Raw genomic sequence first — 15,743 nt, forward strand, 5'->3', positions numbered from 1 at the left:
TAGACTGCTCCAATTAGAAATGACGGAAAAAAGTCGAAATAGCGAACTAAGGGCTCTAGATATTCCATTCTGGTGGGATGACGGAGACCCAGTATCATTTACTAACAGACATACATATGTACATTTCTAAACCCTAATGTGGTGTCTAATAGAACTATAGTAAATGTGCTGCGAAAAATATTTAACGACTATTATCTATTTGAAGTAAAACACACCTGGATGTACGTCACCAAAATGAGTGGTAGGCTTATTTTAATAAACATGGAAAAGATGTTTGTTTGTTGTATAATTGTCAATGATATTTTATGAATCACCATTTGTATATTGAATTTTCTACTGTCAAAAAATAAGTAACAAAGACTTACAACTTTTCAGTCACGAGAAAAAAAATGAATTAAGATTTGAACTTTAAAAATCATTAAACAGACCAGTGTGCAAGTGGCCTGGAGTCAGTGTCAGTGTCAAACATACATAAAAACAAAAACTGGTCACACTGCGCTACATATGCAATACATTTGTAAATAACTCTGTACGAAATTGCAAATTATGGACGTTTTACACGAATCTTTGGCACTCGGTGTGGATTTACTAATCTTGGGATTATGTGTCCGGGAATATGTACATTGTAAAAAAACCGCCAATGTGCTAAAGGTTAGTTCTGCCTGGATTTTCTTTCACAATTTGTAAATTGAAACTAACGATTGTGTTTAATGCCTTTCTAGTCGGCATCGCAATATAATATTGATGGCGATTTGAAAGGAATTGTGGAGAAGCAGCATGATAAAAAGGTTCCCTATGCGGTAATCCGTGGAACAGTGACACCGATTGGAGTGCCCTTGCGCAGCACTTTGGTGCCCAGTGTCAGTGGTGTACTCCAAATTGTGAAGCTTCATGAACATCGAGTGACAAGGGGATTTGCCGGCTTCTGGACGGAACATCACAAACTGTTGCATCAATCGACCAATGAGATGCCCTTCGAATTGCGCAATCAGTCATATGGCGTAGAGATTGTCGATGCATTGAGTGCTGCCGTCTTGGATGTGGATATGGTCTATGACAATTACGAACCATCAAAAATTACGATATTCGATCAAGTATTTGGTTTCTTTTCGGGAGTGAGGCAACGAGGCCTACAGACCACAGAGGAAGTGCTCCGCGAGGGAAGTTTTCTTACAGCCATTGGGGAATTGGAATTAGATGGACAAACACTGCGCATGCAACCCTCCAAACAGGGACCTCTATTTCTGACCACAGCCACAAAATCGACGTTAATAAAACGTTTCGAAGATGCTAAATCTTCAACGCTGTGAGTGCATCATGCCAGAACCTTACACCTTGAGATAATTGATCTAAATCTGACTTTCTTTTGCAGCTTTAAAATTATATTGTGCAGCTCCATATCCGTCGTCTTAGTGGGGATTATAGTGAGCAAATTGTATCGCAAAAAGAAACAGGAACGCGAAGAGGCGAAAATACGCAATCGTCTGGATCTAGAGCGTCGGGAGAGACGTGCACGCTCACGTCCACACACACTTAGCCAAGATCAGCTGTGTGTAGTCTGCTCAACAAATCCAAAGGAGGTTGGTGCATATTACCCCCTATACCTAACCCAGTTCCATTTATTTTGACGCACTTTCTCTCTGATATTTTTATTTATCCCAGATAATTCTACTGCCCTGTGGCCATGTCTGCATGTGCGAGGATTGCTCACAAAAAATCTCGATTAGCTGCCCAGTTTGTCGTGGCAACATTGACACCAAGGCAGCTGCATTTATTGCATAATTCTATGTTTCTAATGAGATTGTCCGTGAAGTACCTGTATCTCAGCTTTTGGTTTAAATTGATTTGATTGTTTAAATCTTTTGTGTATACTCAATATGTATATATAGCATTATCATGTTCCGGTGCCACCCACCTTACCCGACCTTTTAAGCACTCATGACTAACAATTTGTAAAGAGTGTTTTATATATGTACATATTTATTTATATAAAAATGTCTCAACTGTTTTGGCATTGGCTTTGTTGTACTTAATTAAAGATTTTGCTGCATAATTCTTCTATATTCGCGCTGATTTTCCAATAGCTTTAGATACACCTTGTACTTGGAGTTATGAAACTCTACTGTCCGGGCATTTGGTTTGAGCAATTGCCCTGTACCACCCATAGCTTTAGATGCGCTCTGAAAGTAATTTATATTTTCTGAATCTTATTCCAATGTTGATAACGATGAAGACTTACCTCCAGACTATCAAAGTGACCAGAGGCAGCTGCTCCTAGTGCAGCAGCTCCAACTAGAACCATTTCCTGTTCATTGGGTATTAGGGCGGGTAAATTGCAAATATCCGCGTGACATTGCACATAGAGTGGATTTTTGGCTAAGCCACCACAAAAGAGAAGAGTATGAAAGGGAGCTCGTTGGTACTGGTAAAGATTTTCGATAATATGTCGTGTTCCATACTGCAAAAAGATTAAATATATAGTTGTAAATTTGTTATGATTTTTCTACTTCATTTAGGTAAGACCCTTGGGTCTTTCAATCCCATTTGGCTTCGAAAATAATAAGTGAAAAAATAAATGTTATCTACTTTTAAAATGGCCATAATAAATTATCAGAATTATGGTCCTATCAATTTGATATGCCAATATCAGATATCGACTATCTTAAGTTTGAGTATAACATAAACTTATACACTCATAGCACATCTGAACATATATGTACATATATTCTGTTGAATTTCTACAAAGTAGAAAATATTCTTTGGAATACTTACGGCCAACGCTTGAGTAAAGGCTAAATATTTAATTGCTAGAGATTCAATGCCCCGTGTCATATCTAGACCAGTGATCTGTTTAAAGAAAATGGTGTTTATATTAAATGATCGGTATTTGTGATGCGTTTCATACAATGCCACGGAGTGTGGGATCGGCAATGGGCGAACGATTGCCATGCAAATCAGGCCAGACATGAACATCCTGGGTGAGGTAACTTATTTCGCTGTGACCACGGGATAATGCCAATTGGGGTAGCAAGCCATTGAGATACTGGTATATAAATCTGAATAAATTATACATTACATCTGTGAATGGGCAAGGCATAGATTCATTCATACTCACTTATCGGCACCCAATTTTTCTTTAAGTTCTTTGTAGGATTCATGAGTTTTAAGGACATGATCGAGCAAGTGGCCAGCTACGCTTTGTCCACCCTCATTTAAAAAGTATCCAGGTATAATGGCATCTTGATAAGGACCCCAAACACCCTGAGCAAAACAAGCCTGTCGAGTGATGCTCATATGACAGGTAGAAGTCCCGGCTATTAAGGCCATTTTGCCTTGAATATCGTCAGTTGCGGAGGACTCATCGGCACGGCAACCAAACATTCCCAATGCTCCTGCATGGGCATCAATTAATGAAGTGCTAACTATCGTGCCCGCAACCAGACCAAGTTCTTGGGCTGCTTTTTGGGATAAACCCTTGGCGAGTTTTCTACCTGGAGGTTGAACATCGCTACCTAATTTCTGAAAGTTATTGATGGACAGTTCCTCTAGTCCGGCAGCTTTAAGGAAATCTTTATTCCAAGTGTTATTAGCGGCATCATAATTCCATTTACATACAACCGAGCAGAGGGAACGGGTATCCACTTCGGTTGCTCGCCACGTAAGAAAATCAGGAAGATCAAAGACTCGCCAGATCTGATTAAAAGTCTGGCTTAAATTGCGCTTCAGCCAAAGCAGTTTTGGTATTTCCATTTCGAGGGAGACCTGACCACCAACATATTTAAGGAGTTCATGTTTCGAGGCATTAATTTTAGCGGTTTCCTCCTCGGCACGATGATCCATCCAAAGTATTATATTACGTTCAGGCTCCCCGGTTTTGCTAACAGTCAGCGGTTGACCCTTTTGGCCCAAAACCACCAGGGAGCAAGTGGCATCAAAGCCGATGCCCTTCACTTGTGACTTATTTGTGACGCCGGCAATGACATGCTGTAAACACATACAAATATAGAAAACATATCGACAGTCTGTGGTTAATCTAATCTAAATCTAAAGAAATGTCTTATTTGACCGACCTTAACAACCTGACAGATCGCTTGCCATATATTTTCCGAAGACTGTTCGTAGTAATCCGGTTCTGGTGTCCAGGTTTTAATCTCCTGCACGGACTGTTCTATCACACAACCGTCGGCCGAGACCAAAGCTGCACGGGCACTACCTGTACCCACATCCACGCCCACAAAATATGCTGCCGTTGGAGACGACATGACGCTGCTTCTGCTGTTGCTCCTATTGATTACCTTGGCGGTCAAATAAATGTTATTTAAAGTATATATGGGAACAAGTGGTGGAGGTATATGTGGGGGGGGGCGGGGAATGGTTAGAAGAGGAATGCTGCACAAAACCAAACTCGACGAGCTCCGAACACGGACTGATAAGCTCAGCAGCAGCAACCTGATATAGGTGGCGGCATTAGCTCTTTCTGCCCTCTGAATAATTCTACATACACACATCTGTATATATGTATGTATCTATGTATGTATGTTTCTCTATAAATTCGTCGTGTGCGTTTGGGAGTGTGTATTCTAAGATTGAGACGGGTTTGTCAAGATCTCTCACGGAAGCGGGTTGATTTCAATAGTATATAGGGTAACTAACTGTATTTTGGTGTGGGTGTGGATGTGAAATCCTATAAATTACATACAATTCTTCTGAATTCTGGATTCTTGGATAAATTAGTGTGAATTGATACCATCAAGCATCTTAATTTGTTCCTAAACATTTTCTATTTTAATAAATCTACAATTATATTTGTATAAGCACACCTGATTAATTTGGAAAAAGACAAACAAATGGAATGTACGCAAAGTAACTTTTCAATCTCTGGATTTCAAATATTCAAATTTAACAGAACGTTGCGCTCTCCCTCTCTGTTACCATAAAAAACGCAATTTAACCCTTATGCAAGAACACGACATTTGTAATGGTTTAGAATCTAAAATCCGTATATCCAATCGTCTGGTAGAGTTGTTTAAGAAAAAGTTTTTAAAACGAAACACATCATTTATATTGTTTTCAAAAATATATTATTCTTCAGGGGCCAATACATGCGTTTTTATGATACTTTTATTTAACGACTTGTCTGAATCAAGTAAGGGTTAATGTGTTTCCATATTTAAACAGTGTGGCAACTCTTCTCTCGACAAACAGCTGAAACCGGCAACAGCATGGTGCGCATTAAGAATAGGTAAAGTAATAAACAAACAATTGTTTTTGCTGTTATAAAGACACAAACAACCACCCAAACATGATTCCTACCACACCTTAGATATATAGCAGTGCAAATAGTGCCACAAACCGCCACACAAACACTGCGCCTTAATGACAACACACTGACCAAATGTCTCCTCGAAAATGTGGGGAAACACTACGGGGTCTATGGACTGGGTCTCTTGGAGCAGGGGTTCCGTGTGAAATACTGCAATGAGCGTACGAAAATAGCGATTATACGTTGTCTGCATCGTGGACAACAGTATGTATCAAGTATATTGCCACTGATAACGCTGGTAAGTGGATAAATTGCCTTTCCATCACTTAATAAATCATTAGATTGGTTTCTTTAGATCGGTGACGTGCGAGCTAAATTCCGTACCCTCTATGTGGGAGCCACTATAATACAGTGCAACAAATTTATAATAAAACATCAGAAAGAATTTTTAGATAAAATGATGGGTCAATTGGAATCGGCCAAGGAGCGGCAAGATCTGTTAAAAAGCGTAATGGAATTTGATATGGATCGATAGATAGATATATTGCTATATACATAAAATGTCATATTATTAAGAGTACACTTATATACAAAAGAAACTAGACAAATTCTACTAAATTTGGTATCAAAAATAGGTTTAAACTTCAATGAGGAATTTGCGATTTGGCGATTTAGCCAGACGAGAACTGAATTGCTTAAATCGATGCCGCAGATCGGCAAACGTTAACTTATGCCTTTTGCTGATCACATTCAAATAGATGCCCAATACAACAATCAATCCAGACCAAAGGTACCTTGAAAAGCAAACAAATTGTAAATAGATCACAGAAAAAGAAAAGAAAATGAGAAAATACTTACTGTAATGTGAAAGGTTTGCTAAACAGCACAAATGAAAAGGCTATAGTCACTGCCTTACGTGCTGTGGTCACTGTGGCGGCTATGGGAGCTCCACTGCTCCTCACCAAAGCCAAGACAAATTGTATGCCCAAGTAGCCAGATAAACTGAAGAGGAACCCATAGCCAAACGTTTCCACAGGATGCTGAAAGTAAAGCTAATTAGATGTGACTGGCAAAAAAGACTTACAAATTTACCTCCAGACAAAAGGCAAATCCACTAAAGAAGTTTCCTGTGATCAGCATAACAACAAGTAAATAGACAAATCCCAAGCCATAGGAGTAGAAAACTACTTCACTACTTGGAGCTTTATAATCTCGCATGGCCTTCTCCTGAACATTGCCAATGGCAGCATCACACAGCAGTGCTGCCGATATCATGCCCACACCCCAAAGATTGAAGTTTGGCATCATCTGGGAATCGGCCAAAATGAACCATGCCAATCCAATGCACATGCAGAAAGCGGCACCAAAATCCAAGGGACCGTAACGCTTACCCTGGATCAGAATGCTTCCCACCAGCACGGGTATAAGTTTGCAGCATTTGAAAATCACCTGAGTGGGATAATTTAAATAGCCCAAACTCGAATTTGATAAGCCCATGGTGCCCAGGGTGAGAGCAGCCAGAACTAAATATGTGCGAATCGGTATACATCGGGGAGCAGGTTTCACTTGCCAAAATGGGACACCACTGGCCCTATAACTTTCCAATCGCCGTTCAACTAGTCCAAACCCAATATAATAACCAAACTGGACCAGAGTGAGGAACCAACCGTATGGCTTAAAACCATCTACTGTAAATATTAATTCCTGCAGATATCCATACAGTATGTAAAGGACAAAGATTCCGGCGCAACTTAGTAGGAATTGTGTAGTTCGGTTATAGTAAGTGAGGTCAAAACATAAAATGCGCAACTCTGGCGGGGAGACATCACCATTGGAGGATCGTCGCTGTAGATTGGGCGATTTTGTTGTTACTGCTGCTGCAGACCCATTAATGTTGATAACAGCTCCGCTTCCGTTTCCTGCCTGATTATCACCCATTGTCCGGACTCTAGTGTAGCTCTGTGTCGGTGCAAATGGACGAATGGTGTGCCAGTGATTTAAAAAATCACTGCCACGCAATACAGAATGTTCTTATTTCCTAGATTCCTTTAGCATGCCTCTCAGTTTGTCATTACTGTCTCATTTTTTTGTAATTATATGTTTGATATGAGTAATTTATTTCACGTCCAATTGGAAATTTTACCAATTGTTATTCAAATTGTTCTTTTTTTGGCATTTGTGTTTTTGTATTTTGCCGAATTGGTCATTGCCCTACACTGGCAATCGGAGATGGCCGTTGTTTGCTCACAATTACTTCAAGTCACAGTTGTGACTTTCAGTGTTGACGGATATACACAACCAGGAGGTTGGATTCAGAAATTATAATGCTTGCAGAATTGAATACTTGAAGATAAACTGAATAACACATTGTACACCGTTTTTGTATACCATCTTAGCATATTTTTATAAATCTAAATTACCTAATTCCAAAAAAGAATCGTCGATTTGAATTCATCTTGCAATTGTCACAGTCACCGTTCGCTCATCTCCAATAAATATGGCGTCCTTTCGATAACAGCAAAGAACATAAGAAGAAGAGCTGAAAAAGAGCCGCAGAAAAAGTGAATTATATTTTTTAAGTAATGTTTTAAGCCAAATTGTATAGTAATTTAGTTTATAAATTTATCAACAAAATGGATGTACAACCGCCACGGGGTAGGTTATTTCGTTAAATGTTTTGCCTGAACAGGCATTTTCTGTTTTTTATTGTATCTTTACCCCGCTTGTTTGGCCAATACTTGATCACATTTTTATATACTATTTTTTTTTTTTGCTTGTGCAGATGCCAGTTTACGCAATATAATAGATAAACTAGCGGAATTTGTGGCACGAAATGGACCCGAATTTGAAGCAATTACCAAACAAAAACAACAGAATAACCCAAAATTTGAGTTTCTCTATGGCGGAGAGTTTGCCAGCTATTACCAGTTACGGGTGGCTGCCGAGCAGGCCAGTAAGTATTTAGTAGGCCGATGCTTAAATGTCAAAAATTGAAACGTATATAATTTGATATCCTATTTTTATTCAGTGTTAAAACAGACAGCACAAGGTCAAGTCATTCCAACGCAACTGCCACCAACAACAGCTTCAGCTCTTTACATGCAGCAGCCACCTCCAAATCAAGCAATGCAACAGCCGCTTGGGGTGACAGCAAACGACGCACAAGACAATATGCCACAACAATCTCAACATTTATTCCCACCAAATGCGGTGGGAGGACCAACGGCCGCTGGTGGAGCACCACCACCAACAACGCAGCCAGCTAATGGCTCGGCGGCGACAGCACTGACATTGAGTTTAACAAGTCAATTAGATGCCATCATCATTCAGCAGTATACACTAAGGGAACAAGTCAAACAATCGGATGCCAATCTAACGGCACAGCATACGGTAAATAGAAAATTGTTAAAATATTTGAGACCATTCACCTTACAGGTTTCTTTATATATATATAAATATTTTCCTGCAAGCATTTTTGAAAGATTAGAAGGAGATTTTGGGGGGGTGGTCGGAAGAGAGAGCAGCTTAACTGTCAACGATATTTTATTCTTCTTCCTGTGACATTTTCTCAAATGATTTTTAATCATCAATGGGCCTAGATTTTTCCTCCATTTGTTTTAATGGTTCTTTTGCTGAAAGAACTTCATCATGAAATTAAATTTGTATTTTTAAAACTACATATGTATGTATATCAATTATGTGTAGTAAAATCCTGAAGTTTTTGCTGTTTTAAATACAGCTTCAACTTTTAAAGTTTCAAATACCATTCCCCACAGACTATCTTTGACCAATTTAAAATTTTCCTGCTTTATTTTCATCTAATTGTAAAATGTGGGCGTTGTTTTTAACAAAACAAAAAATCTAGTCTGAACTTTTCTACAGTTATCCTTCGGTACAATTCTTTGTCTGCACTAAATACATGCATATGTTTGATATATAGTCTATATTTTTCTGTCTCCTATTAATTGGGCTTGCAAACACAATTTCTTCCTCCTTTACATCTTGTTTCTACGGGGTAATCCTTTTGTGTGCTGTGTGCGTGTGTTTTCTCTTCTTTCTATGTGTATATGTTCATACCAAAAAAGACAAAAAAAAAAAAAAAAAAAAAGGTTTTTCAGCTCTTATCCAAATGTTATCATGCAAAAGAATATTAAATTCTATAAATCTTATTATATATATATAGTTTCATTATTATAATTTTGTTTTTACTAAACCTATTGAACTTGACGATTTTACAATGCTACATTAAATTTTTGCTTTATTGTATATTTTTTGAAACATAAAACCAAAAAATACCGAACAAATATTTACAAAAAAAAAAAAAAAAAATCAATTAAAAAACCGAAACCACTCTTCATACAAAATCAAATCAAAAAAATTGTATTTCGTTTTTGAACGTAAAAAACATTTACGAAAAATTGAAAAACCAAAATATGAAAAATCAAAATCAAATACAAAACGAATATTGTGCGCCAACAAATGAAAACCTGAACTAAAAACGCTCGAACAACCCCAAAAACCTGTGTGCACCCCATCAACTTTAGGCGCTGATGACGCAAAAATCAAAACAAATTGACGAGGCGATGGCAACGGCGCAGACAATACAACTGGAACAATTGGCCAGCGAGCAGAATATAGTCCTACGAGAATTTGATAATGTGCTGCAGCCGATCATTGAGTCATGTACCAAGGACAGCATCTCGGCAGGTGAGAAAAACTATCGAGTCGTCTCGCTTAAGATATATTCTTTTCAAAAAAAAAAAAAAATCTAATTGCATTAGTTTATTGCTTGATCCTTTAGAGCTTAAATAATACAAAAAGAATAAAACAAAATATATGTAAATACATATATGTACATATATGAAAAATATATACATATATATATATATATATATATACATATATGAACGCAGATTTCACACTTTTATATCTCATACACTAAAATTCATCAATTACCAAAAAAAAAAAAAAAAAACAAAAGACTTCTTAAATTATTTTTTTTCTTTTTGTTTATAATTTTTGTTTATTTTTATTATCTTTTTTTTTAATTTTGAATTACATCGAAATTCATTTGACAATATGAGTAACCTGTTTGATATTCGCAATTTTAGGCAAGAACTGGATTTTACAGCATTCAACCGACAGCGCAAAAATCAATGTCGTTTTACAATATCTTTTAAAAAAGTATGCCTCAGTTTCCTATATATAATTAATGAATCTCAAACATTTATTAATCACCTTTATATATCAAATTCTTTCTTTCAACGAATGAGAAAAACAAACAATACCAATACGAGAGTGTAACAATCTAACGAATAGCGAGTCTTAAGAGAAACGCAAGCGAGTGAAGCCCGCCCGCCTGATGATCGTTTTCGAACAGAGCAAAAAAAAATGAAAAACCCAAAAAAAAAGATGCATTCAGAAACGCACGCATACAATACATATAAATATATATATATATATACATATATATATATATATATGTATGTCATATTTCCAAAATTATTTACTTATGTAGTTTATTAGATAGTTATTTTATTTTATACAACAACAACGAATTGAAGAAAAGAGAATATCCAACTAACATACACATGAGCACACATATCCAAAGTCCAAAAGAAAAAAAAAAAGAGAAAAGAAAGCAGGAATCATCATACTTTTTGGCCGTGTCTGTTAGTTGTGTTGAGATTTTCCGAAGAAAAACTAGACGAAAAAAATATGTTTTTTCCGTTTGTTAATTTATTTTTAGGGCTTTGCTCCAGGGTTCAACGTTTCAGCAAAAATTGCATCTTATATATTTAGTTAATGATATACTCCATCATTGGTAAGTCTGCCCCATTAATTTAACCACTATTCTTAAGTATCTAAGAAGCATTATAAGTATATAAAATTATGCTTTAAAATTGAGTTACAAATGCAAAATTGGTTTAATGCTCTTAAAGTCCTTTATTTTCAAAAGGCATATAAGCCAATTTTTCACTTGTACAACGAAAATAGGGAAAAGTTTTTCAGTTTATTTATTAGATAATGAACACCAGAGTGTTGGTTAGTTAGTAGTTAGTTATAAGGATTAAGAGAGCGTAAAGATGTTTAGTTTACTCGTAAGACCCAACCAAAGAACCAAAAACAAATCTATTTTCAGCATGCGTAAAAACATCAGCGATTTGAAGAATAGCCTAGAGAATGTCGTCATACCGATGTTCTGCAGCGCAGATTTGAGTATGTATCATATGAAACATAAACGAAACTGGCCACTTATAGTTAACATTTTTTAATATTTCTCCTTTGCGCAGTCGCCAGTGCGGATCAGAGGCAAAAATTGGCCAAATTGCTCTCGTTGTGGGAATCGAAAGCAAAGTTCTTCGATGCCTGCGTCATTTCGAAATTGCAATCACCGGAATCATCAATGCAGGAATATAAAACCAATCTGCAGAATACACATCATGATATTGTTGCGAAATTTTCGCAAAATACGAAGGCCACTTTGGATAAGTAAGGAGAAACATCGCTCAAATATACATATGTGATAATTAATAGCTTCATCTTTCTCTTTGTAGTTATCAAAAGCAGCATCAAATATTTTTGCAACATGCCACCCAACAAATTACACAACTGGAACAACAAAAACAACAGCTGGAGCAACAAATTTTATTGGCCCAGAAGCAATTGCACACTACTCTGCCGCAGTCACCTGTCGCAGGTGGTCAACAGAAGTCAATACCCTCCTTGATGTCACAGCGCATTGCCATGCCGGGAACGGATCAAGCAAAGCAACCACAGCAGCAGCAACAGCAACAACAACAACAAGGACATGAACATCTTCAGCTGCCACCACAACATCCACAGGCTGGTAACAATCTGTATGCAGGGCCAAATTTCCATCAGCAACAGCAGCAGCAACAACAACAACAGCAGCAGCAGCAACAACAACAACAACAACCACCACCGAACCATCTTGTTGATCCGCGTGAATCGAACTTTTTCATTCCGGACATGTCTAAGCCACCGCCTGGTTTCGTTGGTGGGCCCATGCATCAACAGCCACCGCTGCCGCCACCTCAGTATCAACAAATTCCAGGACAACAAGGACCTGGAGGACCAGGCGGAGATGCACCGGTTGATCTTGGTGTACTAAATGCAGCCATTCAAGCTGTAATGCAGTTGAAAAATCAACAACAACAACAGCAGCAACGACATCCCGACGAAAAACAGACACAAGCTCAACAACAACTCCAGCAGCAGCAGCAACAACAACTGCAGCAACAGCAGCAACAACTACAGCAACAAATCCAGCAGCAGCAGCAACAACTTCAGCAACAGCAACAAGCAGCCTTTGCAGCTGGTGCCCATAATTTAAGGCCAGGTCAACTTCCCGTGGGTAGCGGCGGCAATCGTGAACCCGCTGTGGATTTTGCCATTCTCAATGCCGCCATAAATGCCGTATTACAGCATCCACGACCCGAAGACGGACATTGCCATCCGGCGGAGCATAAATCCGAGGATGATTTTCAGCTTGGCGGCGGTGCTGGTGGTGTCGAGGGAGAATCTGGTGATGCCTTGCAACCACAAGCAGAACCACAATTACCCACTGGACCCTATTATGATTTGCCAGCTGGTCTAATGGTACCACTTATACGATTAGTCGATTACAATTACAAATCTCTGGATTCAGCGGACATACGTGTCCCAGCACCGGCCCCACAAAGTGAACGCCTGACAAATGCCTTGAATGCCTTTTATGCGGCACCATCGCATGATCGACCTCGTGATAAGTGAGTGAAGATTAAATTAAGTCAATAGGAAAAATTATGAGATTAGGTATCCCTTCCTTGTCCTTACTAACAAGTGCATGCTGTCTCACTCACATTCATTTCGCTTGATTCATTCATTGGATGAAGAAATGGTGCCTTTCCCTCGCGCCTACAAAGGGTACTAATAATCTCATTATCATTTGCAGTGAGGGCTGGGAGAAACTGGGTCTCTATGAGTACTACAAAGTTAAGAATGCTGCCCGCAAGCAAAAAGAGGAGGAGATTAAAAACGGGACAAGAGAAAAATCACGTTCGCCTAGCCCCATAATCCTAGAGAAGCCCAAGCCCAAGAAGGGCAATAAAAGGACCTATCGGTGAGAAATGCAAATGACTGAAATTTACACACTAAAACACTTTAATTAATTTATTTATACCTTTTGTGTTTATACAGCTCCAAGAGTCGCAGCCGATCTCGTTCGCATTCCCCTGTCAAAAGGGATCGGTCACGTTCAAGATCCAAATCTCGTTCAGTGGAAAGAGTTGTGACTCCGCCGCCTATGCAGCGTAGTCGTGGTGCTGGTCCAGGAGTTGGTGGCAGTGGTGGTAGTGGTGGTGCCGGTGGCAGCAGCAATCGTAAAAGTCGCAGTCAACGTTCACCACGTCATGAGCGGGACAATAGCAACAACAGCAGTAGTAGCCGAGAGAATCGCAGCAATAATAGCAACAATGGCAACAACTCAAGGCGCGTAGAGCGTGACAGATCGCCAACTCCACCAAGTTTTTTGTAAGTTCTTAAAAATCCCGATTCACCCTTCAAGTGTTGAACCGTTTCATTCTATTCCGTTTCACAGTGGCAGCAATTTTGCCAAACCGCAGGAGTTCATTGAGGCAACTAACAAGGGCCATCAAATGTTAATGAAAATGGGATGGGCTGGTACGGGTACGGGTTTGGGTTCCAAGAATCAAGGAATCGATACACCCATCTCGGGCGGTGAAGTGAGAGATCGTAGAGATATGTACAAGGTAAGAAGCATATAGAAGTACATCTAAACCGATATGATTTCTAATTATTATATATTTTGCTTTCAAGGGCGTGGGCACAAATTTGAATGATCCGTTTGAGAGCTTCCGCAAGAATAAGGGCGCTGCCTTTGCTCATCGTATGCGCACCAGAGATGACAAAAGTTAATGGAACATAACCCAACCCAACTAAATACCACCTCCATCTCCAAAAAAACAACAACAAACAACAAAATATTAGTTATTTTTCCTGTTTCCAGAAAATAGATTTTTATAAAAAGCAAAAAAACACGACTACAAAGATTCTCCTTATGCTAAAATGTTGTGGCCCGATTGAGCTGCCTTGGCATTCACCTTTTCCAGGACCTGGATAAGACCCTTGCCGGGTCCGCATTCGAAAGTGCGCGGAAATTCAACACCCTGTTGTCTCTCGTACATTTCATGGAGGGTTTGTTCCCATTTCACGGGTCGGACAATTTGCTTGGGAAGCTGGGTTAGCACATTGCGAGCGTTCCGATACGGTTTACCATCTACATTGGAGTACACACGTATTATGGGGTCCTGTAGTTTGATGGTCTTTAGAGCTTTAACAAACGGCTCGACCGCCGAGTCCATTAGCGGTGTGTGAAATGCTCCACTAACTGCCAAGCGTTTCATTCGTCGTATTTTCAGAACTTTCGAATTCTTTTCGAGAAACTCCAAAGCTTCCACATTGCCGGCTATGACTTTACAATGGGGATACATATAATTTGCTATGCCACAGTAGGGAGACTCAACACCGAGATCAAGGCACCATTGTTTGGCCTTTGAGCAGGCCTCTCCAAGATTCGTATCCGGACCATAAATAGTCATGGCCATGGTTCCAGCTGCCTTATCGCAGGCTGTTTGCATCGCAAGAGCCCGGACTTGGACCAGTTTTAAGGCTTTGTCGAATTCCATGGCTCCCGCATACACGAGAGCTGTAATCTCGCCCAGACTGAACCCAGCAGCAGCCACACAATTTTCTATGGCCCTGGGGCGCTCTTCGCGTAGTTTCTCCAATGCAGCCAACGAGGATACCATCACAGCCAGTTGTGCATACTCCGTTCTATTCAGTTTCTCACGTGGTCCTTCCAGGCAGATTTTCAATAGATCATACTTGAGAACTTCGTTTGCCAGCTGAAAAATGCGACGTGCCCCCGGAAATTTGAGCAGGTCCTTGGCCATACCCACGTATTGAGTACCTTGGCCCGGAAAGAGCATCACGCTCGTGTCTTTGGGGTTAATAGTTGGTCTCTGGCGGGTCGTTTCTACCGGTTCGGCTAAATCCTTAAGTAGTTGCTGCCGCTTGGCTGCATCTATGGAATCTGCCGTTGCTGGGGATTCCGTGGTGGATGTTTTGGCTGCATCGCTGCTCCATCGGGACCAGCTTGAGTTGCCAATGAAATGAGACTTCCTTAAATTTAATAAATTGCGCAAGTTCATTACGGAGGCGGCGACAATGGCGGCACAGCTGATCACGTTTAAAACAAAAACACAAAACGGAGCTGCCAGTCTTTTTTGTTAACAATGCTCATGTGCGCCCTCTAACGCATGCCATTCAAGCTGTTACACTGACAAATGTAACGGTTTCGAATTTGAATTGAAATTCAAATTTTAGAAATTCATTTTAAATCAATTAGAACAAAAAAATTTGTCATTCGGCAAGTTAAAAGTAGAACTTTTAATTA

General features: G+C 39.4%; 6 protein-coding genes across 10 annotated transcripts; 3 read left to right on the forward strand and 3 right to left on the reverse strand.

Moving 5' to 3' along the window:
* The first annotated feature begins 454 nt into the window (after positions 1 to 454).
* Positions 455 to 2,053, forward strand: Mul1 (Mitochondrial E3 ubiquitin protein ligase 1). Its single transcript, XM_068286712.1, has 4 exons — positions 455 to 651; positions 723 to 1,306; positions 1,373 to 1,580; positions 1,663 to 2,053. Exons 1-4 carry the CDS (start codon positions 547 to 549, stop codon positions 1,780 to 1,782), a joined length of 1,017 nt encoding a protein of 338 aa, XP_068142813.1. The 5' UTR covers positions 455 to 546; the 3' UTR covers positions 1,783 to 2,053.
* LOC137574410 (FGGY carbohydrate kinase domain-containing protein) lies at positions 1,961 to 4,809 on the reverse strand. 2 transcript variants are annotated; one of them, XM_068286704.1, is made up of 7 exons: positions 4,700 to 4,809; positions 4,071 to 4,295; positions 3,116 to 3,984; positions 2,906 to 3,056; positions 2,773 to 2,847; positions 2,240 to 2,458; positions 1,961 to 2,180 (listed from the first exon to the last, which is right to left on the reverse strand). In XM_068286704.1, exons 1-7 carry the CDS (start codon positions 4,775 to 4,777, stop codon positions 2,034 to 2,036), a joined length of 1,764 nt encoding a protein of 587 aa, XP_068142805.1. In that variant the 5' UTR covers positions 4,778 to 4,809; the 3' UTR covers positions 1,961 to 2,033. The 2 variants fall into 2 exon arrangements, with proteins under 2 accessions (XP_068142805.1, XP_068142804.1); XM_068286703.1 differs by lacking the exon at positions 4,700 to 4,809 and having other exon boundaries at positions 4,071 to 4,468.
* A 353-nt stretch (positions 4,810 to 5,162) lies between these two features.
* Positions 5,163 to 5,881, forward strand: Pop5 (POP5 ribonuclease P/MRP subunit). The gene is made up of 3 exons (XM_068286714.1): positions 5,163 to 5,242; positions 5,324 to 5,561; positions 5,619 to 5,881. Exons 1-3 carry the CDS (start codon positions 5,223 to 5,225, stop codon positions 5,796 to 5,798), a joined length of 438 nt encoding a protein of 145 aa, XP_068142815.1. The 5' UTR covers positions 5,163 to 5,222; the 3' UTR covers positions 5,799 to 5,881.
* Papst2 (PAPS transporter 2) lies at positions 5,781 to 7,492 on the reverse strand. The gene is made up of 3 exons (XM_068286710.1): positions 6,356 to 7,492; positions 6,122 to 6,303; positions 5,781 to 6,057 (listed from the first exon to the last, which is right to left on the reverse strand). The coding sequence occupies exons 1-3, from the start codon at positions 7,199 to 7,201 to the stop codon at positions 5,901 to 5,903; spliced, it is 1,185 nt and encodes a 394-aa protein (XP_068142811.1). The 5' UTR covers positions 7,202 to 7,492; the 3' UTR covers positions 5,781 to 5,900.
* Positions 7,493 to 7,758: 266 nt separating this feature from the next.
* scaf6 (SR-related CTD associated factor 6) lies at positions 7,759 to 15,200 on the forward strand. Of its 4 annotated transcripts, XM_068286700.1 has the most exons (13): positions 7,759 to 7,918; positions 8,046 to 8,216; positions 8,292 to 8,653; positions 9,808 to 9,970; positions 10,375 to 10,447; positions 11,013 to 11,087; positions 11,406 to 11,482; positions 11,557 to 11,755; positions 11,821 to 13,035; positions 13,221 to 13,388; positions 13,466 to 13,798; positions 13,866 to 14,037; positions 14,105 to 15,200. In XM_068286700.1, the coding sequence occupies exons 1-13, from the start codon at positions 7,897 to 7,899 to the stop codon at positions 14,201 to 14,203; spliced, it is 3,129 nt and encodes a 1,042-aa protein (XP_068142801.1). In that variant the 5' UTR covers positions 7,759 to 7,896; the 3' UTR covers positions 14,204 to 15,200. The 4 variants fall into 4 exon arrangements, 3 of the variants coding, with proteins under 3 accessions (XP_068142801.1, XP_068142802.1, XP_068142803.1); XM_068286701.1 differs by lacking the exons at positions 7,759 to 7,918; positions 8,046 to 8,216; positions 8,292 to 8,653; positions 10,375 to 10,447 and having other exon boundaries at positions 9,811 to 9,970; XM_068286702.1 differs by lacking the exons at positions 7,759 to 7,918; positions 8,046 to 8,216; positions 8,292 to 8,653; positions 10,375 to 10,447; positions 11,013 to 11,087 and having other exon boundaries at positions 9,811 to 9,970.
* Positions 14,272 to 15,554, reverse strand: beg (malonyl-CoA-acyl carrier protein transacylase beg). Its single transcript, XM_068286711.1, has one exon. It carries the CDS (start codon positions 15,496 to 15,498, stop codon positions 14,344 to 14,346), a length of 1,155 nt encoding a protein of 384 aa, XP_068142812.1. The 5' UTR covers positions 15,499 to 15,554; the 3' UTR covers positions 14,272 to 14,343.
* Positions 15,555 to 15,743: the final 189 nt, after the last annotated feature.

The sequence above is a fragment of the Drosophila tropicalis genome, unplaced genomic scaffold, assembly GCF_018151085.1.
Source record: "Drosophila tropicalis isolate 14030-0801.00 unplaced genomic scaffold, ASM1815108v1 contig_463, whole genome shotgun sequence".
NCBI lineage: Eukaryota > Metazoa > Arthropoda > Insecta > Diptera > Drosophilidae > Drosophila > Drosophila tropicalis.

Excerpts from the sequence above, each read along its gene's own strand:
- Mul1 (XM_068286712.1), top strand. The coding sequence starts at position 547 with ATGGACGTTTTACACGAATCTTTGGCACTCGGTGTGGATTTACTAATC. Across the intron at positions 652-722 it reads AAACCGCCAATGTGCTAAAG|TCGGCATCGCAATATAATAT; the intron begins GTTAGTTCTGCC and ends ATGCCTTTCTAG. Across the intron at positions 1,581-1,662 it reads GCTCAACAAATCCAAAGGAG|ATAATTCTACTGCCCTGTGG; the intron begins GTTGGTGCATAT and ends TATTTATCCCAG.
- LOC137574410 (XM_068286704.1), bottom strand. The coding sequence starts at position 4,777 with ATGTTTAGGAACAAATTAAGATGCTTGATGGTATCAATTCACACTAAT. Across the intron at positions 3,057-3,115 it reads GAAAAATTGGGTGCCGATAA|ATTTATATACCAGTATCTCA; the intron begins GTGAGTATGAAT and ends TAATTTATTCAG. Across the intron at positions 2,459-2,772 it reads CCTTTACTCAAGCGTTGGCC|TATGGAACACGACATATTAT; the intron begins GTAAGTATTCCA and ends ATCTTTTTGCAG.
- Pop5 (XM_068286714.1), top strand. The coding sequence starts at position 5,223 with ATGGTGCGCATTAAGAATAG. Across the intron at positions 5,243-5,323 it reads ATGGTGCGCATTAAGAATAG|ATATATAGCAGTGCAAATAG; the intron begins GTAAAGTAATAA and ends ACCACACCTTAG. Across the intron at positions 5,562-5,618 it reads TATTGCCACTGATAACGCTG|ATCGGTGACGTGCGAGCTAA; the intron begins GTAAGTGGATAA and ends TGGTTTCTTTAG.
- Papst2 (XM_068286710.1), bottom strand. The coding sequence starts at position 7,201 with ATGGGTGATAATCAGGCAGGAAACGGAAGCGGAGCTGTTATCAACATT. Across the intron at positions 6,304-6,355 it reads GATTTGCCTTTTGTCTGGAG|CATCCTGTGGAAACGTTTGG; the intron begins GTAAATTTGTAA and ends CTTTACTTTCAG. Across the intron at positions 6,058-6,121 it reads AGCAAACCTTTCACATTACA|GTACCTTTGGTCTGGATTGA; the intron begins GTAAGTATTTTC and ends TTGCTTTTCAAG.
- scaf6 (XM_068286700.1), top strand. The coding sequence starts at position 7,897 with ATGGATGTACAACCGCCACGGG. Across the intron at positions 13,389-13,465 it reads GGCAATAAAAGGACCTATCG|CTCCAAGAGTCGCAGCCGAT; the intron begins GTGAGAAATGCA and ends GTGTTTATACAG. Across the intron at positions 14,038-14,104 it reads ATCGTAGAGATATGTACAAG|GGCGTGGGCACAAATTTGAA; the intron begins GTAAGAAGCATA and ends TTTGCTTTCAAG.
- beg (XM_068286711.1), bottom strand. The coding sequence starts at position 15,498 with ATGAACTTGCGCAATTTATTAAATTTAAGGAAGTCTCATTTCATTGGC.